The sequence below is a fragment of the Oncorhynchus keta genome, chromosome 37 (assembly GCF_023373465.1).
Source record: "Oncorhynchus keta strain PuntledgeMale-10-30-2019 chromosome 37, Oket_V2, whole genome shotgun sequence".
Taxonomy (NCBI): Eukaryota; Metazoa; Chordata; class Actinopteri; order Salmoniformes; family Salmonidae; genus Oncorhynchus; species Oncorhynchus keta.
The window spans coordinates 18,129,492-18,155,474 of NC_068457.1; the positions used below are offsets into that span (position 1 = coordinate 18,129,492).

Below are 25,983 nucleotides of genomic sequence, written 5' to 3' on the forward strand. Positions count from 1 at the left end.
AGTGTGCACTCATTCACTCCCCTGTCTCTGAAGTGTGCACTCATTCACTCCCCTGTCCCTGAAGTGTGCACTCATTCACTCCCCTGTCCCTGAAGTGTGCACTCATTCACTCCCCTGTCTCTGAAGTGTGCACTCATTCACTCCCCTGTCTCTGAAGTGTGCACTCATTCACTCCCCTGTCTCTGAAGTGTGTACTCATTCACTCCCCTGTCTCTGAAGTGTGCACTCATTCACTCCCCTGTCTCTGAAGTGTGTACTCATTCACTCCCCTGTCCCTGAAGTGTGCACTCATTCACTAGCCTGTCTCTGAAGTGTGCACTCATTCACTCCCCTGTCTCTGAAGTGTGCACTCATTCACTCCCCTGTCTCTGAAGTGTTTACTCATTCACTCCCCTGTCTCTGAAGTGTGCACTCATTCACTCCCCTGTCTCTGAAGTGTGCACTCATTCACTCCCCTGTCTCTGAAGTGTGCACTCATTCACTCCCCTGTCCCTGAAGTGTGCACTCATTCACTCCCCTGTCTCTGAAGTGTGCACTCATTCACTAGCCTGTCTCTGAAGTGTGCACTCATTCACTCCCCTGTCCCTGAAGTGTGCACTCATTCACTCCCCTGTCTCTGAAGTGTGCACTCATTCACTCCCCTGTCTCTGAAGTGTGCACTCATTCACTCCCCTGTCTCTGAAGTGTGCACTCATTCACTCCCCTGATGGATCTAAAATAGACTGGATGGGAGGGAATGAGTGGACACTTTTGGTACAAGAGTAAACAATCGGAACGCCCAATGAAAGGAACTAAAAGTGTGTGTACCTTCCACTGCAGTGTGAGGGTGCTCTTGGTGCGGTGAGACAGTTTAGGGGGGAAGGGCAGGTCGGGGGGGCAGGTGTGTGTTGTGAACGACCCCGTCTCCGAACACACACCCCTCAAGTTAGAGTTACACACCGCGCTGACTCTGAAACACACACACACACAAAACATCAATAATCACATTTATTAACACAATAGCAAAGAAGTGGTGAAAAAGTGTGTGTTGCTGACGGAAGGTGTGTGTTCTTACCGTACGTGGTAGTCTGAAGCTGGCCTCAGGTCTTTTAGATGGCACTCCAACTCTTCTCCACTACACACACACACACACACACACACACACACACACACACACACACACACACACACACACACACACACACACACACACACACACACACACACACACACACACACACACACACACACACACAATTTACAATTGAGATGAAAGTGAGATGTTTATGTTTGCGTCAGGTGTTCTTCCAAAGTCTGAAACATTCATACACACCTGCTAGTCAGGATCAGAGTTAGGTGTGTTTTACCTGCTAGTCGGGATCAGAGTTAGGTGTGTTTTACCTGCTAGTCGGGATCAGAGTTAGGTGTGTTTTACCTGCTAGTCAGGATCAGAGTTAGGTGTGTTTTACCTGCTAGTCGGGATCAGAGTTAGGTGTGTTTTACCTGCTAGTCTGGATCAGAGTTAGGTGTGTTTTACCTGCTAGTCGGGATCAGAGTTAGGTGTGTTTTACCTGCTAGTCGGGATCAGAGTTAGGTGTGTTTTACCTGCTAGTCAGGTTCAGAGTTAGGTGTGTTTTACCTGCTAGTCGGGATCAGAGTTAGGTGTGTTTTACCTGCTAGTCGGGATCAGAGTTAGGTGTGTTTTACCTGCTAGTCAGGATCAGAGTTAGGTGTGTTTTACCTGCTAGTCAGGATCAGAGTTAGGTGTGTTTTACCTGCTAGTCAGGATCAGAGTTAGGTGTGTTTTACCTGCTAGTCAGGATCAGAGTTAGGTGTGTTTTACCTGCTGGTCAGGATCAGAGTTAGGTGTGTTTTACCTGCTAGTCGGGATCAGAGTTAGGTGTGTTTTACCTGCTAGTCAGGATCAGAGATAGGTGTGTTTTACCTGCTAGTCAGGATCAGAGTTAGGTGTGTTTTACCTGCTAGTCGGGATCAGAGTTAGGTGTGTTTTACCTGCTAGTCGGGATCAGAGATAGGTGTGTTTTACCTGCTAGTCAGGATCAGAGTTAGGTGTGTTTTACCTGCTAGTCGGGATCAGAGATAGGTGTGTTTTACCTGCTAGTCAGGATCAGAGTTAGGTGTGTTTTACCTGCTAGTCAGGATCAGAGATAGGCGTGTTTTACCTGCTAGTCGAGATCAGAGATAGGTGTGTTTTACCTGCTAGTCAGGATCAGAGTTAGGTGTGTTTTACCTGCTAGTCAGGATCAGAGTTAGGTGTGTTTTACCTGCTGGTCAGGATCAGAGTTAGGTGTGTTTTACCTGCTAGTCGGGATCAGAGTTAGGTGTGTTTTACCTGCTAGTCAGGATCAGAGATAGGCATGTTTTACCTGCTAGTCAGGATCAGAGATAGGTGTGTTTTACCTGCTAGTCAGGATCAGAGTTAGGTGTGTTTTACCTGCTAGTCGGGATCAGAGTTAGGTGTGTTTTACCTGCTAGTCGGGATCAGAGATAGGTGTGTTTTACCTGCTAGTCAGGATCAGAGTTAGGTGTGTTTTACCTGCTAGTCGGGATCAGAGATAGGTGTGTTTTACCTGCTAGTCAGGATCAGAGTTAGGTGTGTTTTACCTGCTAGTCAGGATCAGAGATAGGTGTGTTTTACCTGCTAGTCGAGATCAGAGATAGGTGTGTTTTACCTGTATATAAGTCTGTATTTGCCGTCCCGTCCCTTGTCGGACAGAGAGACCTCATAGGTGAGAGACTGGCTGTTGCTGAACCGGTTCACCAGCCCGACCGGGGGAGCCCAGGACAACCTAGCACCCCGCGCGTGCACGTTGGACACCTGGAACACCACACACACGTTAGATAACACACACAAAAAGTTCCTATCAGTTTATGTTCCAGTTCATCTCCGTCACGGATGCTGGGTCGGTGAAATGACAGTCTGAGTAGAAGAAACATTTACCCATACCCTTTCTGCCCTGGGGACAACCCACATCCACTGAATACCCTTTCTGCCCTGGGGACAACCCACATCCACTGAATACCCTTTCTGCCCTGGGGACAACCCACATCCACTGAATACCCTTTCTGCCCTGGGGACAACCCACATCCACTGAATACCCTTTCTGCCCTGGGGACAAATCACATCCACTGAATACCCTTTCTGCCCTGGGGACAAACCACATCCACTGAATACCCTTTCTGCCCTGGGGACAAATCACATCCACTGAATACCCTTTCTGCCCTGGGGACAAATCACATCCACTGAATACCCGTTCTGCCCTGGGGACAAACCACATCCACTGAATACCTTTTCTGCCCTGGGGACAAACCACATCCACTGAATACCCAATCTGCCCTGGGGACAAACCACATCTACTGAATACCCTTTCTGGGGACAAACCACATCCACTGAATACCCTTTCTGGGGACAAACCACATCCACTGAATACCCTTTCTGCCCTGGGGACAAACCACATCTGAAGATTCTGGTAACTTCGGTAAATTACTGGTAGTGTTGTGGCCCTAGTTCTGTGTGATGAGGTGGTATAATACTGCCCCTGTGTGGTCAGGTTGGGGACTGCATGTGTTCTGGGCTCCAAAGGACATACTACTCTGGGAGGAAGAACCTTTAGGTACATATGTCTTTGTCTGTGAGTGTGTGTGTGTGAGCGTCTGCGTGTGGGTATGTGTGTGTGACTGACCTGTGGTTTGTCGATGGCGGAGAGCACTTCCTGAACTCTCTTTGCCTCCGAGTCGTGATCTGAGGAGAGAGAACAGAAACAACATTACCACCAACTAGTGTGTTTCTGTCCTTGTGTGAGAGGGTGTTATTACAGCTAAGCACCACCAGAGGGCAGTATGTACAGACCCCAACCTGGATTACGGCCTAGATCTGCCCTCTGTTCTGTTGTCTGCTCATAAAACAGGGTTCCAGTAACACACACACACACACACACACACACACACACACACACACACACACACACACACACACACACACACACACACACACACACACACACACACACACACACACACACACACACACACACACACACACACGTCCAGTGGCAGAGCATGTCTAGGGGTGATTTAGGAGTGGGTCGGGGTTAGCGCTGGGGTGTGTGTGTGTGTGTGTTTAATGGACGTTTTTCCCCAGAGTGTGTGTGTGTGTGTGTGTGTGTGTGTGTGTGTGTGTGTGTGTGTGTGTGTGTGTGTGTGTGTGTGTGTGTGTGTGTGTGTAATCCCTATACCAGAATTGCTTCAGACAGGAGCAGAGCTGCTTTCTCCATCAGAGCAGAGTTCACTAAATCACCCAGAAATGGTTTGTGTTTCAGAGAGAGGGAGAGAGTCAGTAGCATCAGGTTAAATCTCTCCTGACCACATCTCCTGTTTCTGTTTGTCTGGATGTGTTTGTTTGATTACAGAGGACAGAGACAAAGAACGACAGAGCAACAGAGGACCAGGGGAAGAGAGGGATGGTGAGGGGGAAGGGAGAAGAGACGGTGGTCTGAGCCAAAGCTGAGTAAGACTTGGAGAGAGTGGTACTTGGGACTCTGAGTAAGAGTGGGACCCTGAGTAAGAGTGGGACCCTTAGTAAGAGTGGGACCCTGAGTAAGAGTGGGACTTGGGAAAAGAAAGATAGAAAGAAAGAAAGAAAGAAAGAAAGAAAGAAAGAAAGAAAGGAAGGAGAGGAAACACATGCAGAGGAGAGAAGGAGAGGAGAGAAGGAGAGGAGAGAGGGATTAGAACACAGAAGAGGAGCAGAGGATAAGAAGGGATATGTATCAGGATGGAGAGAAAAGTGAGGAAAGCAGAGAGGAGAGGTTTGTGAGGGGTCATCTTCAGTAGGCCAGTAGGTGCTGGCCTACTGAGCAGCAAGGGGAACTGGCCCTCCCTACCTTCAGGCTATGCTCAAACCCTTCATCCCAACTCAAGCCCTCCATTCCTCCCCCTCTGGTCTCTTGGCCCAACCACCCACCACTAGAATAAAATAAAGGCCCTTCGGTTTTCGCCACTTGCGCTGATTTTGCTGATAGATACTTTGTTGAGGGAAACTGTACTTACTATCGAGATGTGTCGTCTCACCCACCTATCTTAAGATGAATGCACTAATTGCAAGTCCCTCTGGATAAGAGCTAAATGACTAAAATGGCAAATGTAAGAGGAACGTAGGGTGATTACACAATCACTGTGTTCCAGTTCTGTGACATCATCAGCAGGCGCAGCAGATGCACGGGGGAGGGGCTTGTCAGACTGTGTGAATATATCAAAGTGTGTCTGTGTGTATTAAAAACAGACTTTTAGAAACTGGAAACAACGATCTGAAGGAAGGGAGGAGAGAGGAGGAGAGGGAGGAGAGAGGAGGAGAGAGGAGGAGAGGGGAGGAGAGAGGAGGAGAGGGGAAGAGAGAGAGGCGGAGAGGGGAGGAGAGAGGAGGAGAGGGAGGAGAGAGGAGGAGGAGAGGGGAAGAGAGAGAGGAGGAGAGGGGAGGAGAGGAGAGAGGAGGAGAGGGAGGAGAGGAGAGAGGAGGAGAGGGAGGAGAGAGGAGAGAGGAGGAGAGAGGAGGAGGAGAGGGGAGGAGAGGGAGGAGAGAGGAGAAAGGAGGAGAGGGAGGAGAGAGGAGGAGAGGGGAAGAGAGGAGAGAGGAGGAGAGAGGAGGAGGAGAGCGGAGGAGAGGGGAAGAGAGAGAGGAGGAGAGGGGAGAGGAGGAGATGGAGGAGAGAGAGGAGGAGAGAGGAGGAGAGGGGAAGAGAGAGAGGGGAGGAGAGGGGAGGAGAGGAGAGAGGAGGAGAGGAGGAGGAGAGGGGGAGGAGAGAGGAGGAGAGGAGGATAGAGGAGGAGAGAGGGGAGGAGAGGGGAAGAGAGAGAGGAGGAGAGGGGAGGAGAGGGAGGAGAGGGAGGAGAGAGGAGGAGGAGAGGGGAAGGAGAGAGAAGGAGGAGGAGGAGGGGAGGAGGAGAGGAGAGGGGAGGAGAGAGGAGGGAGAGGAGGAGGGAGGAGAGAGGAGGAGAGAGGAGGAGAGAGGGGAGAGGGGAGGAGAGAGGAGGAGAGAGGAGGAGAGGGGGAGGAGAGGAGGAGGAGAGAGGAGGAGAGGGGAGGAGAGGGGAGGAGAGAGGAGGAGAGAGGGGAGGAGAGAGAAGGAGAGAGGAGGAGAGAGGAGGAGAGGGGAGGACAGAGGAGGAGAAGGGAGGAGGAGGAGGAGGAGGAGGAGGAGAGGGGAGGAGGAGAGGAGGAGGAGAGAGGAGGAGAGGGGAGAGAGAATGAGAGGGGAGGAGGAGGAGAGAGGGGAGGACAGAGGAGGAGAGGGGAGAGAGGAGGACAGAGAGGAGGAGGAGGAGGAGAGGGGGAGGGAGGGGAGAGAAGGAGGAGGAGAGGGGAGGAGAGAGGAGGAGGGAGAGGGGAGGAGAGAGGAGGAGAGAGGAGAGAGAGGAGGAGAGGGGAGGAGAGAGGAGGAGAGGGGGAGAGGGGAGGAGAGGGGGAGGAGAGAGAGGAGAGGAGAGGGGAGGAGGAGGAGGAGAGGGGAGGAGAGGGGAGAAGAGAGGAGGAGAGGGGAGGAGGAGGAGGAGAGGGAGGAGAGGAGGAGAGAGGAGGAGAGAGGAGGAGAGGGGAGGAGAGGGGAGGAGAGAGGGAGGAGAGGGGAGGAGAGAGGAGGAGAGAGGAGGAGAGAGGAGGAAGGAGAGAGGGAGAGAGAGGAGGAGAGGGGAGGAGGAGAGGAGGAGGAGAGGAGGGAGGAGAGAGGGGAGGAGAGAGGGGAGGGGAGGAGAGGGAGAGGAGGAGAGGAGGAGAGAGGAGGAGAGAGGAGGAGAGGGGAGGAGAGAGAGGAGGAGAGGGGAGGAGAGAGGAGGAGAGGAGGAGGAGGAGGAGAGGGGAGAGAGAGAGGGAGGAGAGAGGGGAGGAGAGAGGAGGAGAGGGAGGAGAGAGGAGGAGGAGAGGGGAGGAGAGGGAGAGAGAGAAGGAGAGGGGAGGGGAGAGGGGAGGAGAGGAGAGGAGGAGAGGAGGAGGAGAGAGGAGGAGGAGGAGGAGGAGAGAGGAGGAGAGGGGAGAGAGGAGAGGAGGAGAGAGGAGGGGGGAGGAGAGAGGAGGAGAGAGGAGGAGAGAGAGAGGAGGGGGAGGGAGGGGAGGAGAGAGGGGAGAGGGGAGGAGAGAGAGGAGGAGAGGAGGAGGAGAGGAGGGAGGAGAGAGGGGAGAGGGAGGAGAGAGGAGGAGAGAGGAGGAGGAGAGGGGAGGAGAGGGGATGGAGAGGAGGAGAGAGGAGGGAGAGAATGAGAGGGGAGGAGAGAGGAGGAGAGGAGGACAGAGGAGGAGAGGGGGGGAGGAGGACAGAGGAGGAGAGAGGAGGAGAGAGGGGAGGAGAGGGGAAGAGAGAAGATAGGGAGAGGGGGAGGAGAGAGGAGGAGGGGAGGGGAGGGGAGGAGAGAGGAGGAGAGAGGAGGAGAGAGGAGGAGAGGGGAGGAGAGAGGAGGAGAGGGGGGAGAGGGGAGGAGAGGGGAGGAGAGAGGAGGAGAGGGGAGGAGAGGGGAGGAGAGAGGAGGAGAGAGGAGGAGAGGGGAGGAGAGGGGAGAAGAGAGGAGGAGAGGGGAGGACAGAGGAGGAGAGGGAGGAGAGAGGAGGAGAGAGGAGGAGAGAGGAGGAGAGAGGAGGACAGAGGAGGACAGGGGAGGAGAGGGGAGGAGAGGGGAGGAGAGAGGAGGAGAGAGGAGGAGAGAGGAGGAAGGGAGTTACAGAGACATGAAAAAGTATTTGCCCCCTTTCTGATTTTAAGCATATTTTTTATATTGAATGTCATCAGATCTTCAACCAAAAGCTAATATTAGATAAAGGGAACCTGAGTTTACAAATAACAACAACAAAAAATATACTTATTTTATTTATTTCATTAACAAAAGTTATGCAGCGACCAATTCTCCAGTGTGAAAAGTCATTTCCCCCTCACACTCAATAAGTGGTTGTACCACCTTCAGCAGCGATGACTGCAACCAAACGCTTCCTGTAGTTGTCTCTCACGTCGCTCTGGAGGAATTGTGTCCCACTCTGACATGAAGAACTGCTTAAACTGCTTGTTTCAAGTCCTGCCACAACATCTCGATTGGGATCATTAGGTCTGAACTTTGACTGGTTCATTCCAAAACTTCAAATTTGTTGCTTTTTAGCCATTTTCACGTAGACTTGATTGTGTGTTTTGGATCATTGTCTTGCTGCGTGACCCAGCTGCTCTTCAGCTTCAGCTCACAGACGGGTGGCCTGACATTCTCCTGTAGAATTCTCCTGCAGAACTTTTTGGACGACATGGGTCCCATTATGCCTGGCGAAAACTAAACACTGCATCCACAGTAAGAACCTCACACCAACAGTGAAGCATGGTGGTGGTAGTGAGATGGTTTGGGGATGCTTTGCTGCCTCAGGACCTGGATGACTTGCCTTAATAGAAGGAACCATGAATTCTGCTCTGTATCAGAGAATTCTACAGGAGCATGTCAGGCCATCGGGTCACGCAGCAAGACAATGATCCAAAACACACAATCAAGTCTACATGAAAATGTCTAAAATGCAACAAATGTATAGTTGTGGAATGGCCTAACGAGCAGTTCAAGCTTTAAAACCCACAAATGTTGCTCCGTTACATTACTGCATGGAAGAGTGGGCCAAAATTCCTCCACAGCAACGTGAGAGACCGATCAACAACGACAGGAAGCGTTTGGTTGATGTCATTGCTGCCAAAGGTGGCACAACCAGTTATTGAGTGTGGGACGGAAATGACTTTTTCACACGGGGGAATTGGGTGTTGCATAACTTTGTTTATGAAATAAATCAAATAAGTATGTATTTGTTTGGTTTTGGTTGAAGATCTGATATCATTCAGTATCAAAAATATATATTTTTTAAAGGGTGACTGACGTCATCTTGAAAGCACCACTAGAATCACAGAAAGGTGCTGCAGTTATGATGACGTAGAACCAACATGGCGGACAAAGGCACATCTGTTTCAGTTGAAATCTAAGCTCTACTGAGAAACTGCAACGCTGGCATTGATCCACCATGGGACATCAGTTTCCTGAAATCACTGTTCTCTACAGATAAACTGCGCCGCTGACGTAGATCCATCATGGAGGACAGAGGCACATCTGATTGTGTTTAGAGCGGCTCAGTTCTAAGGAAGAGCGGTGGGCTTTACTGACTGTCTTGACTGACTGGTAGCCAAGCACATTACTGGGATATAGTACATTAGCCAATAGACACAAACACACACATCCAGGAGGGCACAGAGCAAAGTCTACAACGTGGGTGTGTGTTTGTGAACCCTGTCTGGTGTTCCAGACAGTGTGTGTGTGTGTGTGTGTGTGTGTGTGTGTGTGTGTGTGTGTGTGTGTGTGTGTGTGTGTGTGTGTGTGTGTGTGTGTGTGTGTGTGTGTGTGTGTGTGTGTGTGTGTGTGTGTGTGTGTGTGTGATACTCATGGTTGAAAGCAGAGGGCCAAGCAGTAGATTAGATGGATGTAATGTTCTCTCTCTGTCCTTTCTATATCTCTCTTTCTCTCCCTTTGTCTCTCATCCCCCTCTCACTCTCTCTACCATCTTTCTCTCCCTTTGTCTCTCATCCCCCTCTCACTCTCTCTACCATCTTTCTCTCCCTTTGTCTCTCATCCCCCTCTCACTTTCTCTCACTTTATCTCTCATCCCCCTCTCACTCTCTCTACCATCTTTCTCTCCCTTTGTCTCTCATCCCCCTCTCACTTTCTCTCACTTTATCTCTCATCCCCCTCTCACTCTCTCTACCATCTTTCTCTCCCTTTGTCTCTCATCCCCCTCTCACTCTCTCTACCATCTTTCTCTCCCTTTGTCTCTCATCCCCCTCTCACTTTCTCTCCCTTTGTCTCTCATCCCCCTCTCACTCTCTCTACCATCTTTCTCTCCCTTTGTCTCTCATCCCACTCTCACTCTCTCTACCATCTTTGTCTCTCATCCCCCTCTCACTCTCTCTACCATCTTTCTCTCCCTTTGTCTCTCATCCCCCTCTCACTCTCTCTACCATCTTTCTCTCCCTTTGTCTCTCATCCCCCTCTCACTCTCTCTACCATCTTTCTCTCCCTTTGTCTCTCATCCCCCTCTCACTCTCTCTACCATCTTTCTCTTCACTCAATCTACCTCCAAGCTTTTCATTCACTCTCATACTCTCTGTTCTCACTTTTAATTCCCCTGTCCCTCTATCATACTCTTCTCTTTTTTCTCCCTCTCTCATGCTCTGATTGTTTTAGAGGAAGCCCAGTCACGGGGTGTCAGTGTGTGTGTGTGTGTTGTAGCTGAGTCAGCCTGATCTCCAGTCCAGAACTGAGACCCTGCCAGACCATCAGAAAGACACAGATACTCCTAGTCATACACTGACATGTACTGTATGTGTGTGTGCGTGTGTGTGTGTGAAGATACTGAGTTGATCAAAGCTCATCAGGCTCTCTCTCTTTCCATGATGTCACCACCCAGCCCAACAAACCCCCCCTTACACCTGGCCTCAATGGAACATTCCCCTGACCCCGGACTGTACAGCCGGGCTGGTCCAAAGCTGAAATGTGGGTCTGAGAGGTGGTTTGGCCTGCTTCTTCGGGATTAACTCTGGTGTCTCTCAGCAGGCCTGTCTGTCACCACCTCTGCACACAGGCCAGAGAGATAGAGATGTGTGTGTTTGAAAGGGAGCTCAAAGGCTTCCTTCATGGAGACCAGGACTCAACAGATATGTACTGTACCTCACCCCTCTTCCCTCTCTCCCCTCACCTCCACTCCTCACTACCTCTCCTATCCTGCCCACCCCCCCTCCCAGACAAGGCCAGTATTGTAGAGGGAGAAACCGATAGGTCTTGGGAAAAGACTCAGCTATGTGGTTACCTAGACAACCCCTTCTCTCCCCCTCCCTCTCTCCACCTCAGTAAGACACCATTCATCCATTCATATTTTTCTCTCTTTCATTGAGAAGAAAAGAGGGAGAGACATCTGAAGAGTATTTACTTATCTGTGTGTGTGCATGTGTGTGCCTGCGTATGTGTGTGTGTGCGTGTGTTTACCTTGCGGTGATTGTGTGTGTGTGTCTGGCTCGTTGCTCCTTGGGCTGCTCCGTAGTTGTCGTCGTTCCGGCTTCTTCCCTCCTGGACTGTTAGCTCCGCCCATTGACCCCAACGACCCTGGCGAAGGGACATGGCTCTTCCCGCTATAACCAATCAAATACAACCAAACTTTATTGACACAAACTGCATCTCAGTAGACTTTACAATGACAACAGACCCAACACATGCTCTTAAAACAGAGTCAAATAGTTTGCATGTGTTTAGACAACCTCATCCTCCCATAGGAAAACAATGTCTGGTCAAAGTCTAACTTCTATAGGAAAACAATGTCTGGTCAAAGTCTAACTTCTATAGGAAAACAATGTCTGGTCAAAGTCTGTAACTTCTATAGGAAAACAATATCTGGTTAAAGTCTAACTTCTATAGGAAAACAATGTCTGGTCAAAGTCTAACTTCTATAGGAAAACAATGTCTGGTCAAAGGTCAAAGTCTGGTAACTTCTATAGGAAAACAATGTCTGGTCAAAGTCTAACTTCTATAGGAAAACAATGTCTGGTCAAAGTCTAACTTCTATAGGAAAACAATGTCTGGTCAAAGAAAACAATGTCTGGTCAAAGTCTAACTTCTATAGGAAAACAATGTCTGGTCAAAGTCTAACTTCTATAGGAAAACAATGTCTGGTCAAAGTCTAACTTCTATAGGAAAACAATGTCTGGTTAAAGTCTAACTTCTATAGGAAAACAATGTCTGGTCAAAGTCTAACTTCTATAGGAAAACAATGTCTGGTCAAAGTCTAACTTCTATAGGAAAACAATGTCTGGTCAAAGTCTGGTCAAAGTAACTTCTATAGGAAAACAATGTCTGGTCAAAGTCTAACTTCTATAGGAAAACAATGTCTGGTCAAAGTCTAACTTCTATAGGAAAACAATGTCTGGTCAAAGTCTAACTTCTATAGGAAAACAATGTCTGTTCAAAGTTAGGAAAAAAGTCTCAAAGTCTAACTTCTATAGGAAAACAATGTCTGGTTCAAAGTCTAACTTCTATAGGAAAACAATGTCTGGTTAAAGTCTAACTTCTATAGGAAAACAATGTCTGGTCAAAGTAACTTCTATAGGAAAACAATGTCTGGTCAAAGTCTAACTTCTATAGGAAAACAATGTCTGGTCAAAGTCTAACTTCTATAGGAAAACAATGTCTGTCAAAGTCTATAGGAAAAAATGTCTGGTCAAAGTCTAACTTCTATAGGAAAACAATGTCTGGTCAAAGTCTAACTTCTATAGGAAAACAATGTCTGGTCAAAGTCTAACTTCTATAGGAAAACAATGTCTGGTCAAAGTCTAACTTCTATAGGAAAACAATGTCTGGTTAAAGTCTAACTTCTATAGGAAAACAATGTCTGGTTAAAGTCTAACTTCTATAGGAAAACAATGTCTGGTTAAAGTCTAACTTCTATAGGAAAACAATGTCTGGTCAAAGTCTGTAACTTCTATAGGAAAACAATGTCTGGTCAAAGTCTGTAACTTCTATAGGAAAACAATGTCTGGTCAAAGTCTAACTTCTATAGGAAAACAATGTCTGGTCAAAGTCTAACTTCTATAGGAAAACAATGTCTGGTCAAAGTCTAACTTCTATAGGAAAACAATGTCTGGTCAAAGTCTAACTTCTATAGGAAAACAATGTCTGGTCAAAGTCTAACTTCTATAGGAAAACAATGTCTGGTCAAAGTCTAACTTCTATAGGAAAACAATGTCTGGTTAGGAAAAAAGTCTAACTTCTATAGGAAAACAATATCTGGTCAAAGTCTAACTTCTATAGGAAAACAATGTCTGGTCAAAGTCTAACTTCTATAGGAAAACAATGTCTGGTCAAAGTCTAACTTCTATAGGAAAACAATGTCTGGTCAAAGTCTAACTTCTATAGGAAAACAATGTCTGGTCAAAGTCTGTAACTTCTATAGGAAAACAATGTCTGGTCAAAGTCTAACTTCTATAGGAAAACAATGTCTGGTCAAAGTCTAACTTCTATAGGAAAACAATGTCTGGTCAAAGTCTAACTTCTATAGGAAAACAATGTCTGGTCAAAGTCTAACTTCTATAGGAAAACAATGTCTGGTCAAAGTCTAACTTCTATAGGAAAACTCTATAGGAAAACAATGTCTTCTATAGGAAAACAATGTCTGGTAGGAAAACAAAGTCTAACTTCTATAGGAAAACAATGTCTGGTCAAAGTCTAACTTCTATAGGAAAACAATGTCTGGTCAAAGTCTAACTTCTATAGGAAAACAATGTCTGGTCAAAGTCTAACTTCTATAGGAAAACAATGTCTGGTCAAAGTCTAACTTCTATAGGAAAACAATGTCTGGTCAAAGTCTGGTCAAAGTCTAACTTCTATAGGAAAACAATGTCTGGTCAAAGTCTAACTTCTATAGGAAAACAATGTCTGGTCAAAGTCTAACTTCTATAGGAAAACAATGTCTGGTCAAAGTCTAACTTCTATAGGAAAACAATGTCTGGTCAAAGTCTATAGGAAAACAATGTCTGGTCTATAGGAAAACAATGTCTGGTCAAAGTCTAACTTCTATAGGAAAACAATGTCTGGTCAAAGTCTAACTTCTATAGGAAAACAATGTCTGGTCAAAGTCTAACTTCTATAGGAAAACAATGTCTGGTCAAAGTCTGTAACTTCTATAGGAAAACAATGTCTGGTCAAAGTCTAACTTCTATAGGAAAACAATGTCTGGTCAAAGTCTGTAACTTCTATAGGAAAACAATGTCTGGTCAAAGTCTAACTTCTATAGGAAAACAATGTCTGGTCAAAGTCTAACTTCTATAGGAAAACAATGTCTGGTCAAAGTCTAACTTCTATAGGAAAACAATGTCTGGTTAAAGTCTAACTTCTATAGGAAAACAATGTCTGGTCAAAGTCTAACTTCTATAGGAAAACAATGTCTGGTCAAAGTCTAACTTCTATAGGAAAACAATGTCTGGTCAAAGTCTAACTTCTATAGGAAAACAATGTCTGGTCAAAGTCTAACTTCTATAGGAAAACAATGTCTGGTCAAAGTCTAACTTCTATAGGAAAACAATGTCTGGTCAAAGTCTAACTTCTATAGGAAAACAATGTCTGGTCAAAGTCTAACTTCTATAGGAAAACAATGTCTGGTCAAAGTCTAACTTCTATAGGAAAACAATGTCTGGTCAAAGTCTGTAACTTCTATAGGAAAACAATGTCTGGTCAAAGTCTAACTTCTATAGGAAAACAATGTCTGGTCAAAGTCTGTAACTTCTATAGGAAAACAATGTCTGGTCAAAGTCTGTAACTTCTATAGGAAAACAATGTCTGGTCAAAGTCTAACTTCTATAGGAAAACAATGTCTGGTCAAAGTCTAACTTCTATAGGAAAACAATGTCTGGTCAAAGTCTAACTTCTATAGGAAAACAATGTCTGGTCAAAGTCTGGTTAAAGTCTAACTTCTTCTATAGGAAAACAATGTCTGGTCAAAGTCTAACTTCTATAGGAAAACAATGTCTGGTTAAAGTCTAACTTCTATAGGAAAACAATGTCTGGTTAAAGTCTAACTTCTATAGGAAAACAATGTCTGGTCAAAGTCTATAGGAAAACAATGTCTGGTCAAAACTTCTATAGGAAAACAATGTCTGGTCAAAGTCTAACTTCTATAGGAAAACAATGTCTGGTCAAAGTCTGTAACTTCTATAGGAAAACAATGTCTGTCAAAGTCTAACTTCTATAGGAAAACAAAGTCTGGTTAAAGTCTAACTTCTATAGGAAAACAATGTCTGGTCAAAGTCTAACTTCTATAGGAAAACAATGTCTGGTCAAAGTCTAACTTCTATAGGAAAACAATGTCTGGTCAAAGTCTAACTTCTATAGGAAAACAATGTCTGGTCAAAGTCTAACTTCTATAGGAAAACAATGTCTGGTTAAAGTCTAACTTCTATAGGAAAACAATGTCTGGTCAAAGTCTAACTTCTATAGGAAAACAATGTCTGGTCAAAGTCTAACTTCTATAGGAAAACAATGTCTGGTCAAAGTCTGGTCAAAGTAACTTCTATAGGAAAACAATGTCTGGTCAAAGTCTAACTTCTATAGGAAAACAATGTCTGGTCAAAGTCTGTAACTTCTATAGGAAAACAAACAAATGTCTGGAAAACAATGTCTGGTCAAAGTCTAACTTCTATAGGAAAACAATGTCTGGTCAAAGTCTAACTTCTATAGGAAAACAATGTCTGGTCAAAGTCTAACTTCTATAGGAAAACAATGTCTGTCAAAGTCAAAGAAAACAATCTGGTCAAAGTCTAACTTCTATAGGAAAACAATGTCTGGTCAAAGTCTAACTTCTATAGGAAAACAATGTCTCAAAGGTCAAAGTCTGGTCAAAGTAACTTCTATAGGAAAACAATGTCTGGTCAAAGTCTAACTTCTATAGGAAAACAATGTCTGGTCAAAGTCTAACTTCTATAGGAAAACAATGTCTGGTCAAAGTCTAACTTCTATAGGAAAACAATGTCTGGTCAAAGTCTGTAACTTCTATAGGAAAACAATGTCTGGTCAAAGTCTAACTTCTATAGGAAAACAATGTCTGGTCAAAGTCTAACTTCTATAGGAAAACAATGTCTGGTCAAAGTCTGGTCAAAGTAACTTCTATAGGAAAACAATGTCTGTCAAAGTCAAAGTCTGGTCAAAGTAACTTCTATAGGAAAACAATGTCTGGTCAAAGTCTAACTTCTATAGGAAAACAATGTCTGGTCAAAGTCTAACTTCTATAGGAAAACAATGTCTGGTCAAAGTCTAACTTCTATAGGAAAACAATGTCTGGTCAAAGTCTAACTTCTATAGGAAAACAATGTCTGGTCAAAGTCTAACTTCTATAGGAAAACAATGTCTGGTTAAAGTCTAACTTCTATAGGAAAACAATGTCTGGTTAGGAAAAAAGTCTAACTTCTATAGGAAAACAATGTCTGGTCAAAGTCTAACTTCTATAGGAAAACAATGTCTGGTCAAAGTCTAACTTCTATAGGAAAACAATGTCTGGTCAAAGTCTAACTTCTATAGGAAAACAATGTCTGGTCAAAGTCTAACTTCTATAGGAAAACAATGTCTGGTCAAAGTCTAACTTCTATAGGAAAACAATGTCTGGTCAAAGTCTAACTTCTATAGGAAAACAATGTCTGGTCAAAGTCTGTAACTTCTATAGGAAAACAATGTCTGGTCAAAGTCTGTAGGAAAACAAACTTCTATAGGAAAACAATGTCTGGTCAAAGTCTAACTTCTATAGGAAAACAATGTCTGGTCAAAGTCTAACTTCTATAGGAAAACAATGTCTGGTCAAAGTCTAACTTCTATAGGAAAACAATGTCTGGTTAAAGTCTAACTTCTATAGGAAAACAATGTCTGGTCAAAGTCTAACTTCTATAGGAAAACAATGTCTGGTTAGGAAAAAAGTCTAACTTCTATAGGAAAACAATGTCTGGTCAAAGTCTGTCAAACTTCTATAGGAAAACAATGTCTGGTCAAAGTCTAACTTCTATAGGAAAACAATGTCTGGTCTAACTTCTATAGGAAAAAATGTCTGGTCAAAGTCTAACTTCTATAGGAAAACAATGTCTGGTCAAAGTCTGGTCAAAGTAACTTCTATAGGAAAACAATGTCTGGTCAAAGTCTAACTTCTATAGGAAAACAATGTCTGGTTAAAGTCTAACTTCTATAGGAAAACAATGTCTGGTCAAAGTCTAACTTCTATAGGAAAACAATGTCTGTCAAAGTCTATAGGAAAACAATGTCTGGTCAAAGTAACTTCTATAGGAAAACAATGTCTCAAAGTCTAACTTCTATAGGAAAACAATGTCTGGTCAAAGTCTAGGAAAACAATGTCTGGTCAAAGTCTAACTTCTATAGGAAAACAATGTCTGGTCAAAGTCTAACTTCTATAGGAAAACAATGTCTGGTCAAAGTCTAACTTCTATAGGAAAACAATGTCTGGTCAAAGTCTGTAACTTCTATAGGAAAACAATGTCTGGTCAAAGTCTGTAACTTCTATAGGAAAACAATGTCTGGTCAAAGTCTGTAACTTCTATAGGAAAACAATGTCTGGTCAAAGTCTAACTTCTATAGGAAAACAATGTCTGGTCAAAGTCTAACTTCTATAGGAAAACAATGTCTGGTCAAAGTCTAACTTCTATAGGAAAACAATGTCTGGTCAAAGTCTAACTTCTATAGGAAAACAATGTCTGGTCAAAGTCTAACTTCTATAGGAAAACAATGTCTGGTCAAAGTCTGTAACTTCTATAGGAAAACAATGTCTGGTCAAAGTCTGTAACTTCTATAGGAAAACAATGTCTGGTCAAAGTCTAACTTCTATAGGAAAACAATGTCTGGTTAAAGTCTAACTTCTATAGGAAAACAATGTCTGGTCAAAGTCTAACTTCTATAGGAAAACAATGTCTGGTCTTAAAGTCTAACTTCTATAGGAAAACAATGTCTGGTTAAAGTCTAACTTCTATAGGAAAACAATGTCTGGTTAAAGTCTAACTTCTATAGGAAAACAATGTCTGGTCAAAGTCTAACTTCTATAGGAAAACAATGTCTGGTCAAAGTCTAACTTCTATAGGAAAACAATGTCTGGTCAAAGTCTGTAGGAAAACAATTCTATAGGAAAACAATGTCTGGTCAAAGTCTAACTTCTAGGAAAACAATGTCTGGTCAAAGGAAAACAATGTCTGGTTAAAGTCTAACTTCTATAGGAAAACAATGTCTGGTCAAAGTCTAACTTCTATAGGAAAACAATGTCTGGTCAAAGTCTAACTTCTATAGGAAAACAATGTCTGGTTAAAGTCTAACTTCTATAGGAAAACAATGTCTGGTCAAAGTCTAACTTCTATAGGAAAACAATGTCTGGTCAAAGTCTGGTCAAAGTCTAACTTCTATAGGAAAACAATGTCTGGTTAAAGTCTAGGAAAACAATGTCTGGTTAAAGTCTATAGGAAAACAATGTCTGGTTCAAAGTCTAACTTCTATAGGAAAACAATGTCTGGTCAAAGTCTAACTTCTATAGGAAAACAATGTCTGGTCTCAAAGTCTGTAACTTCTATAGGAAAACAAGTCTGGAAAAAAGTCTAACTTCTATAGGAAAACAATGTCTGGTTAAAGTCTAACTTCTATAGGAAAACAATGTCTGGTTAAAGTCTAACTTCTATAGGAAAACAATGTCTGGTCAAAGTCTAACTTCTATAGGAAAACAATGTCTGGTCAAAGTCTAACTTCTATAGGAAAACAATGTCTGGTTAAAGTCTAACTTCTATAGGAAAACAATGTCTGGTTAAAGTCTAACTTCTATAGGAAAACAATGTCTGGTCAAAGTCTAACTTCTATAGGAAAACAATGTCTGGTCAAAGTCTGTAACTTCTATAGGAAAACAATGTCTGGTTAAAGTCTAACTTCTATAGGAAAACAATGTCTGGTCAAAGTCTAACTTCTATAGGAAAACAATGTCTGGTCAAAGTCTGTAACTTCTATAGGAAAACAATGTCTGGTCAAAGTCTGTAACTTCTATAGGAAAACAATGTCTGGTCAAAGTCTAACTTCTATAGGAAAACAATGTCTGGTCAAAGTCTAACTTCTATAGGAAAACAATGTCTGGTCAAAGTCTAACTTCTATAGGAAAACAATGTCTGGTCAAAGTCTGTAACTTCTATAGGAAAACAATGTCTGGTCAAAGTCTGTAACTTCTATAGGAAAACAATGTCTGGTCAAAGTCTATAGGAAAACAATGTCTCAAAGTCTATAGGAAAACAATGTCTGGTCAAAGTCTGTAGGAAAACAAACTTCTATAGGAAAACAATGTCTGGTCAAAGTCTAACTTCTATAGGAAAACAATGTCTGGTCAAAGTCTAACTTCTATAGGAAAACAATGTCTGGTTAGGAAAAAAGTCTAACTTCTATAGGAAAACAATGTCTGGTCAAAGTCTAACTTCTATAGGAAAACAATGTCTGGTCAAAGTCTAACTTCTATAGGAAAACAATGTCTGGTTAAAGTCTAACTTCTATAGGAAAACAATTCTATCAAAGGAAAACAATGTCTGGTCAAAGTCTGTAACTTCTATAGGAAAACAATGTCTGGTCAAAGTCTAACTTCTATAGGAAAACAATGTCTGGTCAAAGTCTAACTTCTATAGGAAAACAATGTCTGGTCAAAGTCTGTAACTTCTATAGGAAAACAATGTCTGGTCAAAGTCTGTAACTTCTATAGGAAAACAATGTCTGGTCAAAGTCTGTAACTTCTATAGGAAAACAATGTCTGGTCAAAGTCTGTAACTTCTATAGGAAAACAATGTCTGGTTAAAGTCTGTAACTTCTATAGGAAAACAATGTCTGGTCAAAGTCTATAATGTCTCTCCTGTCTGCATTATGGCTATAGATTTCAGACTTGTAGAACAAGTTGATCACTAGTAAAACCAGTAACTAGTCTAAACTACTAACTAGTCTATAACTAGTCTGTAACTTCTCTCTAACTATAAGGCTAGTCTCTCCACACTTGTAGAGAAAGAAACTAGTCTCTAAGCTCTAACTAGTATTGTATCTAGTGTTGAAGTAGTATTGTATCTAGTGTTGAAGTAGTATTGTATCTAGTGTTGAAGTAGTATTGTATCTAGTGTTTAAGTAGTATTGTATCTAGTGTTTGAGTAGTATTGTATCTAGTGTTTGAGTAGTATTGTATCTAGTGTTTAAGTAGTATTGTATCTAGTGTTTAAGTAGTATTGTATCTAGTGTTTAAGTAGTATTGTATGTAGTGTTTAAGTAGTATTGTATCTAGTGTTTAAGTAGTATTGTATCTAGTGTTTAAGTTGTACCGTATCTAGTGTTTAAGTAGTATTGTATCTAGTGTTTAAGTAGTATTGTATCTAGTGTTTAAGTAGTATTGTATCTAGTGTTTAAGTTGTACTGTATCTAGTGTTTAAGTAGTATTGTATCTAGTGTTTAAGTTGTACTGTATCTAGTGTTTAAGTAGTATTGTATCTAGTGTTTAAGTAGTATTGTATGTAGTGTTTAAGTAGTATTGTATCTAGTGTTTAAGTAGTATTGTATCTAGTGTTTAAGTTGTACTGTATCTAGTGTTTAAGTAGTATTGTATCTAGTGTTTAAGTAGTATTGTATGTAGTGTTTAAGTAGTATTGTATCTAGTGTTTAAGTAGTATTGTATCTAGTGTTTAAGTTGTATTGTATCTAGTGTTTAAGTAGTATTCTATCTAGTGTAAGTAGTATTGTATCTAGTGTTTAAGTTGTACTGTAAGTACAGTTTCTTACAGCATGAAAATAATCCTGCAGCAACAGGAAATGTTGACACATTTTTCATTAGGGCAAATAAAGTCTGACATTTTAAAGTGAAAATGACAAACCATGAACACACGACAAGTTAGCATTTCTTGCTAGCGCAGGAAAACTCTCTGCGACAACAGAGTGCTCAAATGAAGATGGCGCATCTGTAGTCTCAAACTAGTTGAACCCTAACACCAGGACTATTCACCGACCTGTATCCATTGTGGCTGGAGCCCAGAGACTTGTACAGGGAGGAGGGAGGAGAGTTGAGTCTGTTCTGTCGCTCCAGCTGTCTCTGCTCCTTCATCTTCTTCGGCTGGGGCTTGTTGTAGCTCTCCTCTCTGCCAACGTAGCTGGACATGCCATACACTGGGATTATCTCTGGGAGACGGAGAGATGGAGGGGGTGAAGAGGGAGGGAGAGAGGGAATTGAGAGAAGGAAAGACGAGAGAGGGAGTTAGCTATGTCATTTAGGTGTATGTATATACACTGAGGGGACAAAAACATTAAGGACACCTGCCACAGACATAGACGGACCAGGTGAATCCAGGTGAAAGATATGATCCCTTATTGATGAAATTTGTTACATCCACTTCAATAAGTGTAGATGAAGGGGAGGACACAGGTTAAAGAAAGATTTTTAAGCCTTGAGACAATTGAGACATGGATTGTGTATGTGTGCCATTCAGAGGGTGAGTGGGCAAGACAAAATAAGTGCCTTTGAACAGGGTATGGTAGTAGGTGCCAGGCGCACCGATTTGAGTGTGTCAAGAACTGCAACACTGCTGGGTTTTTTCCCGCTCAGCAGTTTCCTGTGTGTACCAAGAATGGTCCACTACCCAAAGGACATCCAGCCAACTTGACACACCTGTGTGTGTGTGTGTGTGGGAGTGTGCAACTCAATATTAAGGTCTTCCTAATGTTTTGTACACCTGGTGTATATATAAACTATACCAGTCAAAAGTTTGGACACACCTACTCATTCCAGGATTTTTTTACTTTTTTTTTTTTTAAACTATTTTCTACATTGTAGAATAATAGTGAAGACATCAACACTATCAAATCACACATATGGAATCATGTAGTAACCAAAACAGTGTTAAACAAATCAAAATAGATTTTAGATTCTTCAAAGTAGCCACCCTAAGCCTTGATTACAGCTTTGCACACTCTGGGCATTCTCTCAACCAGCTTCATGGGGTAGTCACCTGGAATGCATTTCAATTAACAGGTGTGCCTTGTTAAAGGCTAATTTGTGGAATTTCTTTCCTTCTTAATGTGTTTGAGCCAATCAGTTGTGTTGTGACAAGGTAGGGTTGGTACACAGAAGATATCCCTATTTGGTAAAAGACCAAGTCCATATTATGGCAAGAACTGCTCAAATAAGCAAAGAGAAATGACAGTCCATCACTACTTTAAGACATAAAGGTCAGTCAATGTGGAACATTTCAAGAACTTTGAAAGTTTCTTCAAGTGCAGTAGCAAAAACCATCAAGCGCTATGATGAAACTGGCTCTCATGAGGACCGCCACAGGAAAGGAAGACCCAGAGTTACCTCTGTTGCAGAGGATACGTTCATTAGAGTTACCAGCCTCATAAATTGCAGCCCAAATAAATGCTTCACAAAGATAAAGTAACAGACACATCTCAACATCAACTGTTCAGAGGAGACTGAGTGAATCAGGCCTTCATGGTTGAATTGCTGCAAAGAAACCACTACTAAAGGACACCAACAAGAAGAAGTGACTTGCTTGGGGAAAGAAACACGAGCAACAGACATTAGACTGGTGGGAATCTGTCCTTTGGTCTGATGAGTCCAAATTTGAGATTTTTGGTTCCAACCGCTGTATCTTTGTGAGACGCAGAGTAGGTGAACGAATGATGTGTGATTCCCACCAGGACGCATGGTGGAGGTGTGATTGTGTGGGGGGTGCTTTGCTGGTGACACTGTTAGTGATTTATTTAGAATTCAAGGCACACTTAACCAGCATGGCTACCACAGCATTCTGCAGTGATGTGCCATCCCATCTGGTTTGTGCTTAGTGGGACTATCATTTGTTTGTCAACAGGACAATGACCCAACACACCTCCAGGTTGTGTAAGAACTATTTGACCAAGAAGGAGACTGATGGAGTGCTGCAACAGATGATCTGGCCTCCACAATCACCCAACCTCAACCCAATTGAGATGGTTTGGGATGAGTTGGACCGCAGAGTGAAGGAAAAGCAGCCAACAAGAGCTCAGCATATGTGGGAACTCCTTCAAGGCTGTTGGAAAAGCATTCCAAGTGAAGCTGGTTGAGAGAATGCCAAAAATGTGCAAAGCTGTCATCAAGTCAAAGGGTGGCTACTTTGAAGAATCTAAAATCTAAATTTGATTTGTTGAAGTTTTTGGTTACTACATGATTCTATATGTGTTATTTCATTATAGAAAATAGTATAAAATGTAGAAAACAGTACAAAATAAATAAAAATAAATAATGAATAAGTAGGTGTGTCCACAAATACTTGTTTGAAAAATTAGTGTTGGAGTGTGCCCCTGGCTATCCATAAACTAAAAAAAACAAGAAAATAATGCTGTCTGGTTTGCTTATTATAAGGAATTTGAAATTATTTCTACTTTTACCTGTGATACTTAAGTATATTTTAGCAACTACATTTACTTCTGATACTTAAGTATATTTAAAACCAAATACTTTTAGTAGTATTTTACTCTGTGACTTTCACTTTTACTTGAGTCATTTTTTATTAAGCTATCTTTACTTTTACTCAAGTATGACAATTTAAGTACTTTTTCTACCACAGTATATATCTCTAGTATAGAGATCTCTAGTATATATTAATCTCACTGCTATCTATAAACTAAATATACTTTCCAGCATCCCGCCTCACCCAATGTGGTACGGATCTGCTATTGTTATTCCTTATAACTGGAACTTCCATCAGGAGCTAGCTCGCTAACTAGCTACTAGTCTTTGTTAGCTACGGCTAGCTGTCCTCACCTTTTTCCCCGGAATCAGCCGGTCTTAGCTCGGACAATCACCTGCCAGTCTGCACAGCGTGATATCAACCCAGAGCAAATCAGATTGCTTCTCTGTACCATATCACCGGATTCCAGCCGCTCTGGATCATTACACTGGATCAAAACTCCTAGCTAGCTGCAAACGAGTGGCTACTGTTAGCTAACGCCTCTGTCCTGAAGCAAGCACCAGCTAGCCTCGAGCTAGGCCCATATACCAACTAATTCTAGGGCTACAATTACGCTTGTTACAGACACCTGGACATCATATGTGCCCTGGACATCATATGTGCCCTGGACATCATATGTGCCCTGGACACAGCTATGTGAATTAATTGCCCCCCATATATCTTCAGAGTTTGTACTGTTAGGTGACCTAAACTGGGATATGCTTAACACCCCGGCTGTCCTAAAATCTAAGCTAGATGCCCTAAATCTCACCCAAATTATCATGGAACCTACCAGGTACAACACCAAATCCGTAAACTCGGGCACCCTCATAGATATCATCCTGACCAACCTGCCCTCTAAATACACCTCTGCTGTCTTCAACCATGATCTCAGCGATCACTGCCGCATGGCCTGCGTCCGTAATGGGTCCGTGGTCAACTGACCACCCCTCATCACAGTCAAACGCTCCCTAAAACACTTCAGCGAGCAAGCCTTTCTAATCGACCTGGCCCGGGTATCCTGGAAAGATATTGACCTCATTCTGTCAGTAGAGGATGCCTGTTTATTCTATAAACGTGCTTACCTCACCATCTTAAATAAGCATGCCCCATTAAAAAAATGTTGAACAAGGAACAGATATAGCCCTTGGTTCACTCCGGACCTGACTACCCTTGAACAGCACAAAAACATCCTGTGGCGGACTGCAATAGCATTGAATAGCCCCCACGATATGCAACTTTTCAGGGAAGTTAGGAACCAATATACACAGGCAGTTAGGAAAGCAAAGGCTAGCTTTTTCAAATAGAAATTTGCATCCTGTAGCACAAACTCCAAAAAGTTCTGGGACACTAAAGTCCATGGAGAATAAGAGCACCTCCTTCCAGCTGCCCACTGCACTGAGGCTAGGAAACACTGTCACCACTGATAAATCTACGATAATCGAGAATTACAAAAAGCATTTTTCTACGGCTGGCCATGCTTTCCACCTGGCTACCCCTACCCCGGTCAACAGCTCCGCACTCCCCACAGCAACTTGCCCAAGCCTCCTCCATTTCTCCTTCACCCAAATCCAGATAGTTGTTGCATCTCTTTCAGAACATCATCTGGATCCCTACAAATCAGCGGGGCTAGACAATCTGTACCCTCTCTTTCTAAAATTATCCTCCGCAATTGTTGCAACCCCTATTACTAGCCTGTTCAAACTCTCTTTCATATCGTCTGAGATCCCCAAAGATTGGAAAGCTGCCGTGGTCATCCCCCTCTTCAAAGGAGGAGACACTCTAGACCCAAACTGTTACAGACCTATATCTATCCTACCATGCCTTTCTAAGGTCTTCGAAAGCCAAGTTAACAAACAGATCACCGACCATTTCGAATCCCGACGTACCTTATCCGCTATGCAATCTGGTATCCGAGCTGGTCATGGGTGCACCTCAGCCACGCTTAAGGTCCTAAACGATATCAAAACTGGGGCGGCAGGGTAGCCTAGTGGTTAGAGCGTTGGACTAGTAACCGGAAGGTTGCGAGTTCAAATCCCCGAGCTGACAAGGTACAAATCTGTCGTTCTGCCCCTGAACAAGAATTTGTGACTTGCCTAGTTAAATAAAGGTACAAATTTAAAAAATAACCGCCATCGACAAAAGACAATACTGTGCAGCCGTATTCATCGACCTGGCCAAGGCTTTCTTATCGGCAGACTCAACAGCCTTGGTTACGGAATTCCCTGCCTCGAATGGTTCACCAACCACTTCTAGTTCAGTTTGTCAAATCGGAGGGCCTGTTGTCCGTTCCTCTGGCAGTCTCTATGGGGGTGCCACAGGGTTCAATTCTCGGGCCGACTCTGTTCTCTGTATATATCAATGATGTTGCTCTTGCGACTGGTGATTCTCTGATCCACCTCTACGCAGACGAGACCATTCTGTATACTTCTGGCCCTTCTTTGGACACTGTGTAACTAACTTCCAGACTAGCTTCAATGCCATATAACTCTCCTTCCGTGGCCTCCAACTGCTCTTAAATGCAAGTAAAACTAAATGCATCCTCTTCAACCGATCGCTGCCCACACCTGCCCACCCGCCTAGCATCACAACTCTGGACATTACTACTCTGGTGTCTGATTAGACTGTAAACTCTCCTTCCAGACTCATATTAAGCATCTCCAATCCAAAATTAAATCTAGAATCGGCTTCCTATTTCACAAAAAAGCATCCTTCACACATTCTGCCAAACATACCCTCGTAAAATTGACTATCCTACCGATCCTTGACTTCGGTCATTTACAAAATAACCTATCACAGTGCCATCCGTTTTGTCACCAAAGCCCCATATACTACCCACCACTGCGACCTGTATGCTTTCGTTGGCTGGCCCTCACTTCATATTCGTCGCCAAACTCACTGGCTCCAGGTCATCTATAAGTCTTTGCAAGGT

At 43.3% G+C, this 25,983-nt stretch overlaps 1 protein-coding gene and 1 long non-coding RNA gene across 2 annotated transcripts in view; one reads left to right on the forward strand and one right to left on the reverse strand.

The window, feature by feature from the left end:
• Nucleotides 1-25,983, reverse strand: part of LOC118381882 (fibronectin type III domain-containing protein 3B-like) — a 235,056-nt gene that overhangs the window by 91,887 nt on the left and 117,186 nt on the right. The window contains 6 exon segments of the mRNA XM_052499389.1: nt 808-949; nt 1,055-1,114; nt 2,673-2,818; nt 3,684-3,742; nt 11,032-11,174; nt 20,577-20,745. Of these exon segments, the coding sequence (XP_052355349.1) occupies nt 808-949; nt 1,055-1,114; nt 2,673-2,818; nt 3,684-3,742; nt 11,032-11,174; nt 20,577-20,745 (719 nt within the window).
• Nucleotides 1,522-2,661, forward strand: LOC127916711 (uncharacterized). The gene is made up of 3 exons (XR_008095612.1): nt 1,522-1,811; nt 2,186-2,253; nt 2,458-2,661. It is a non-coding gene; the product is annotated as an uncharacterized LOC127916711 (long non-coding RNA).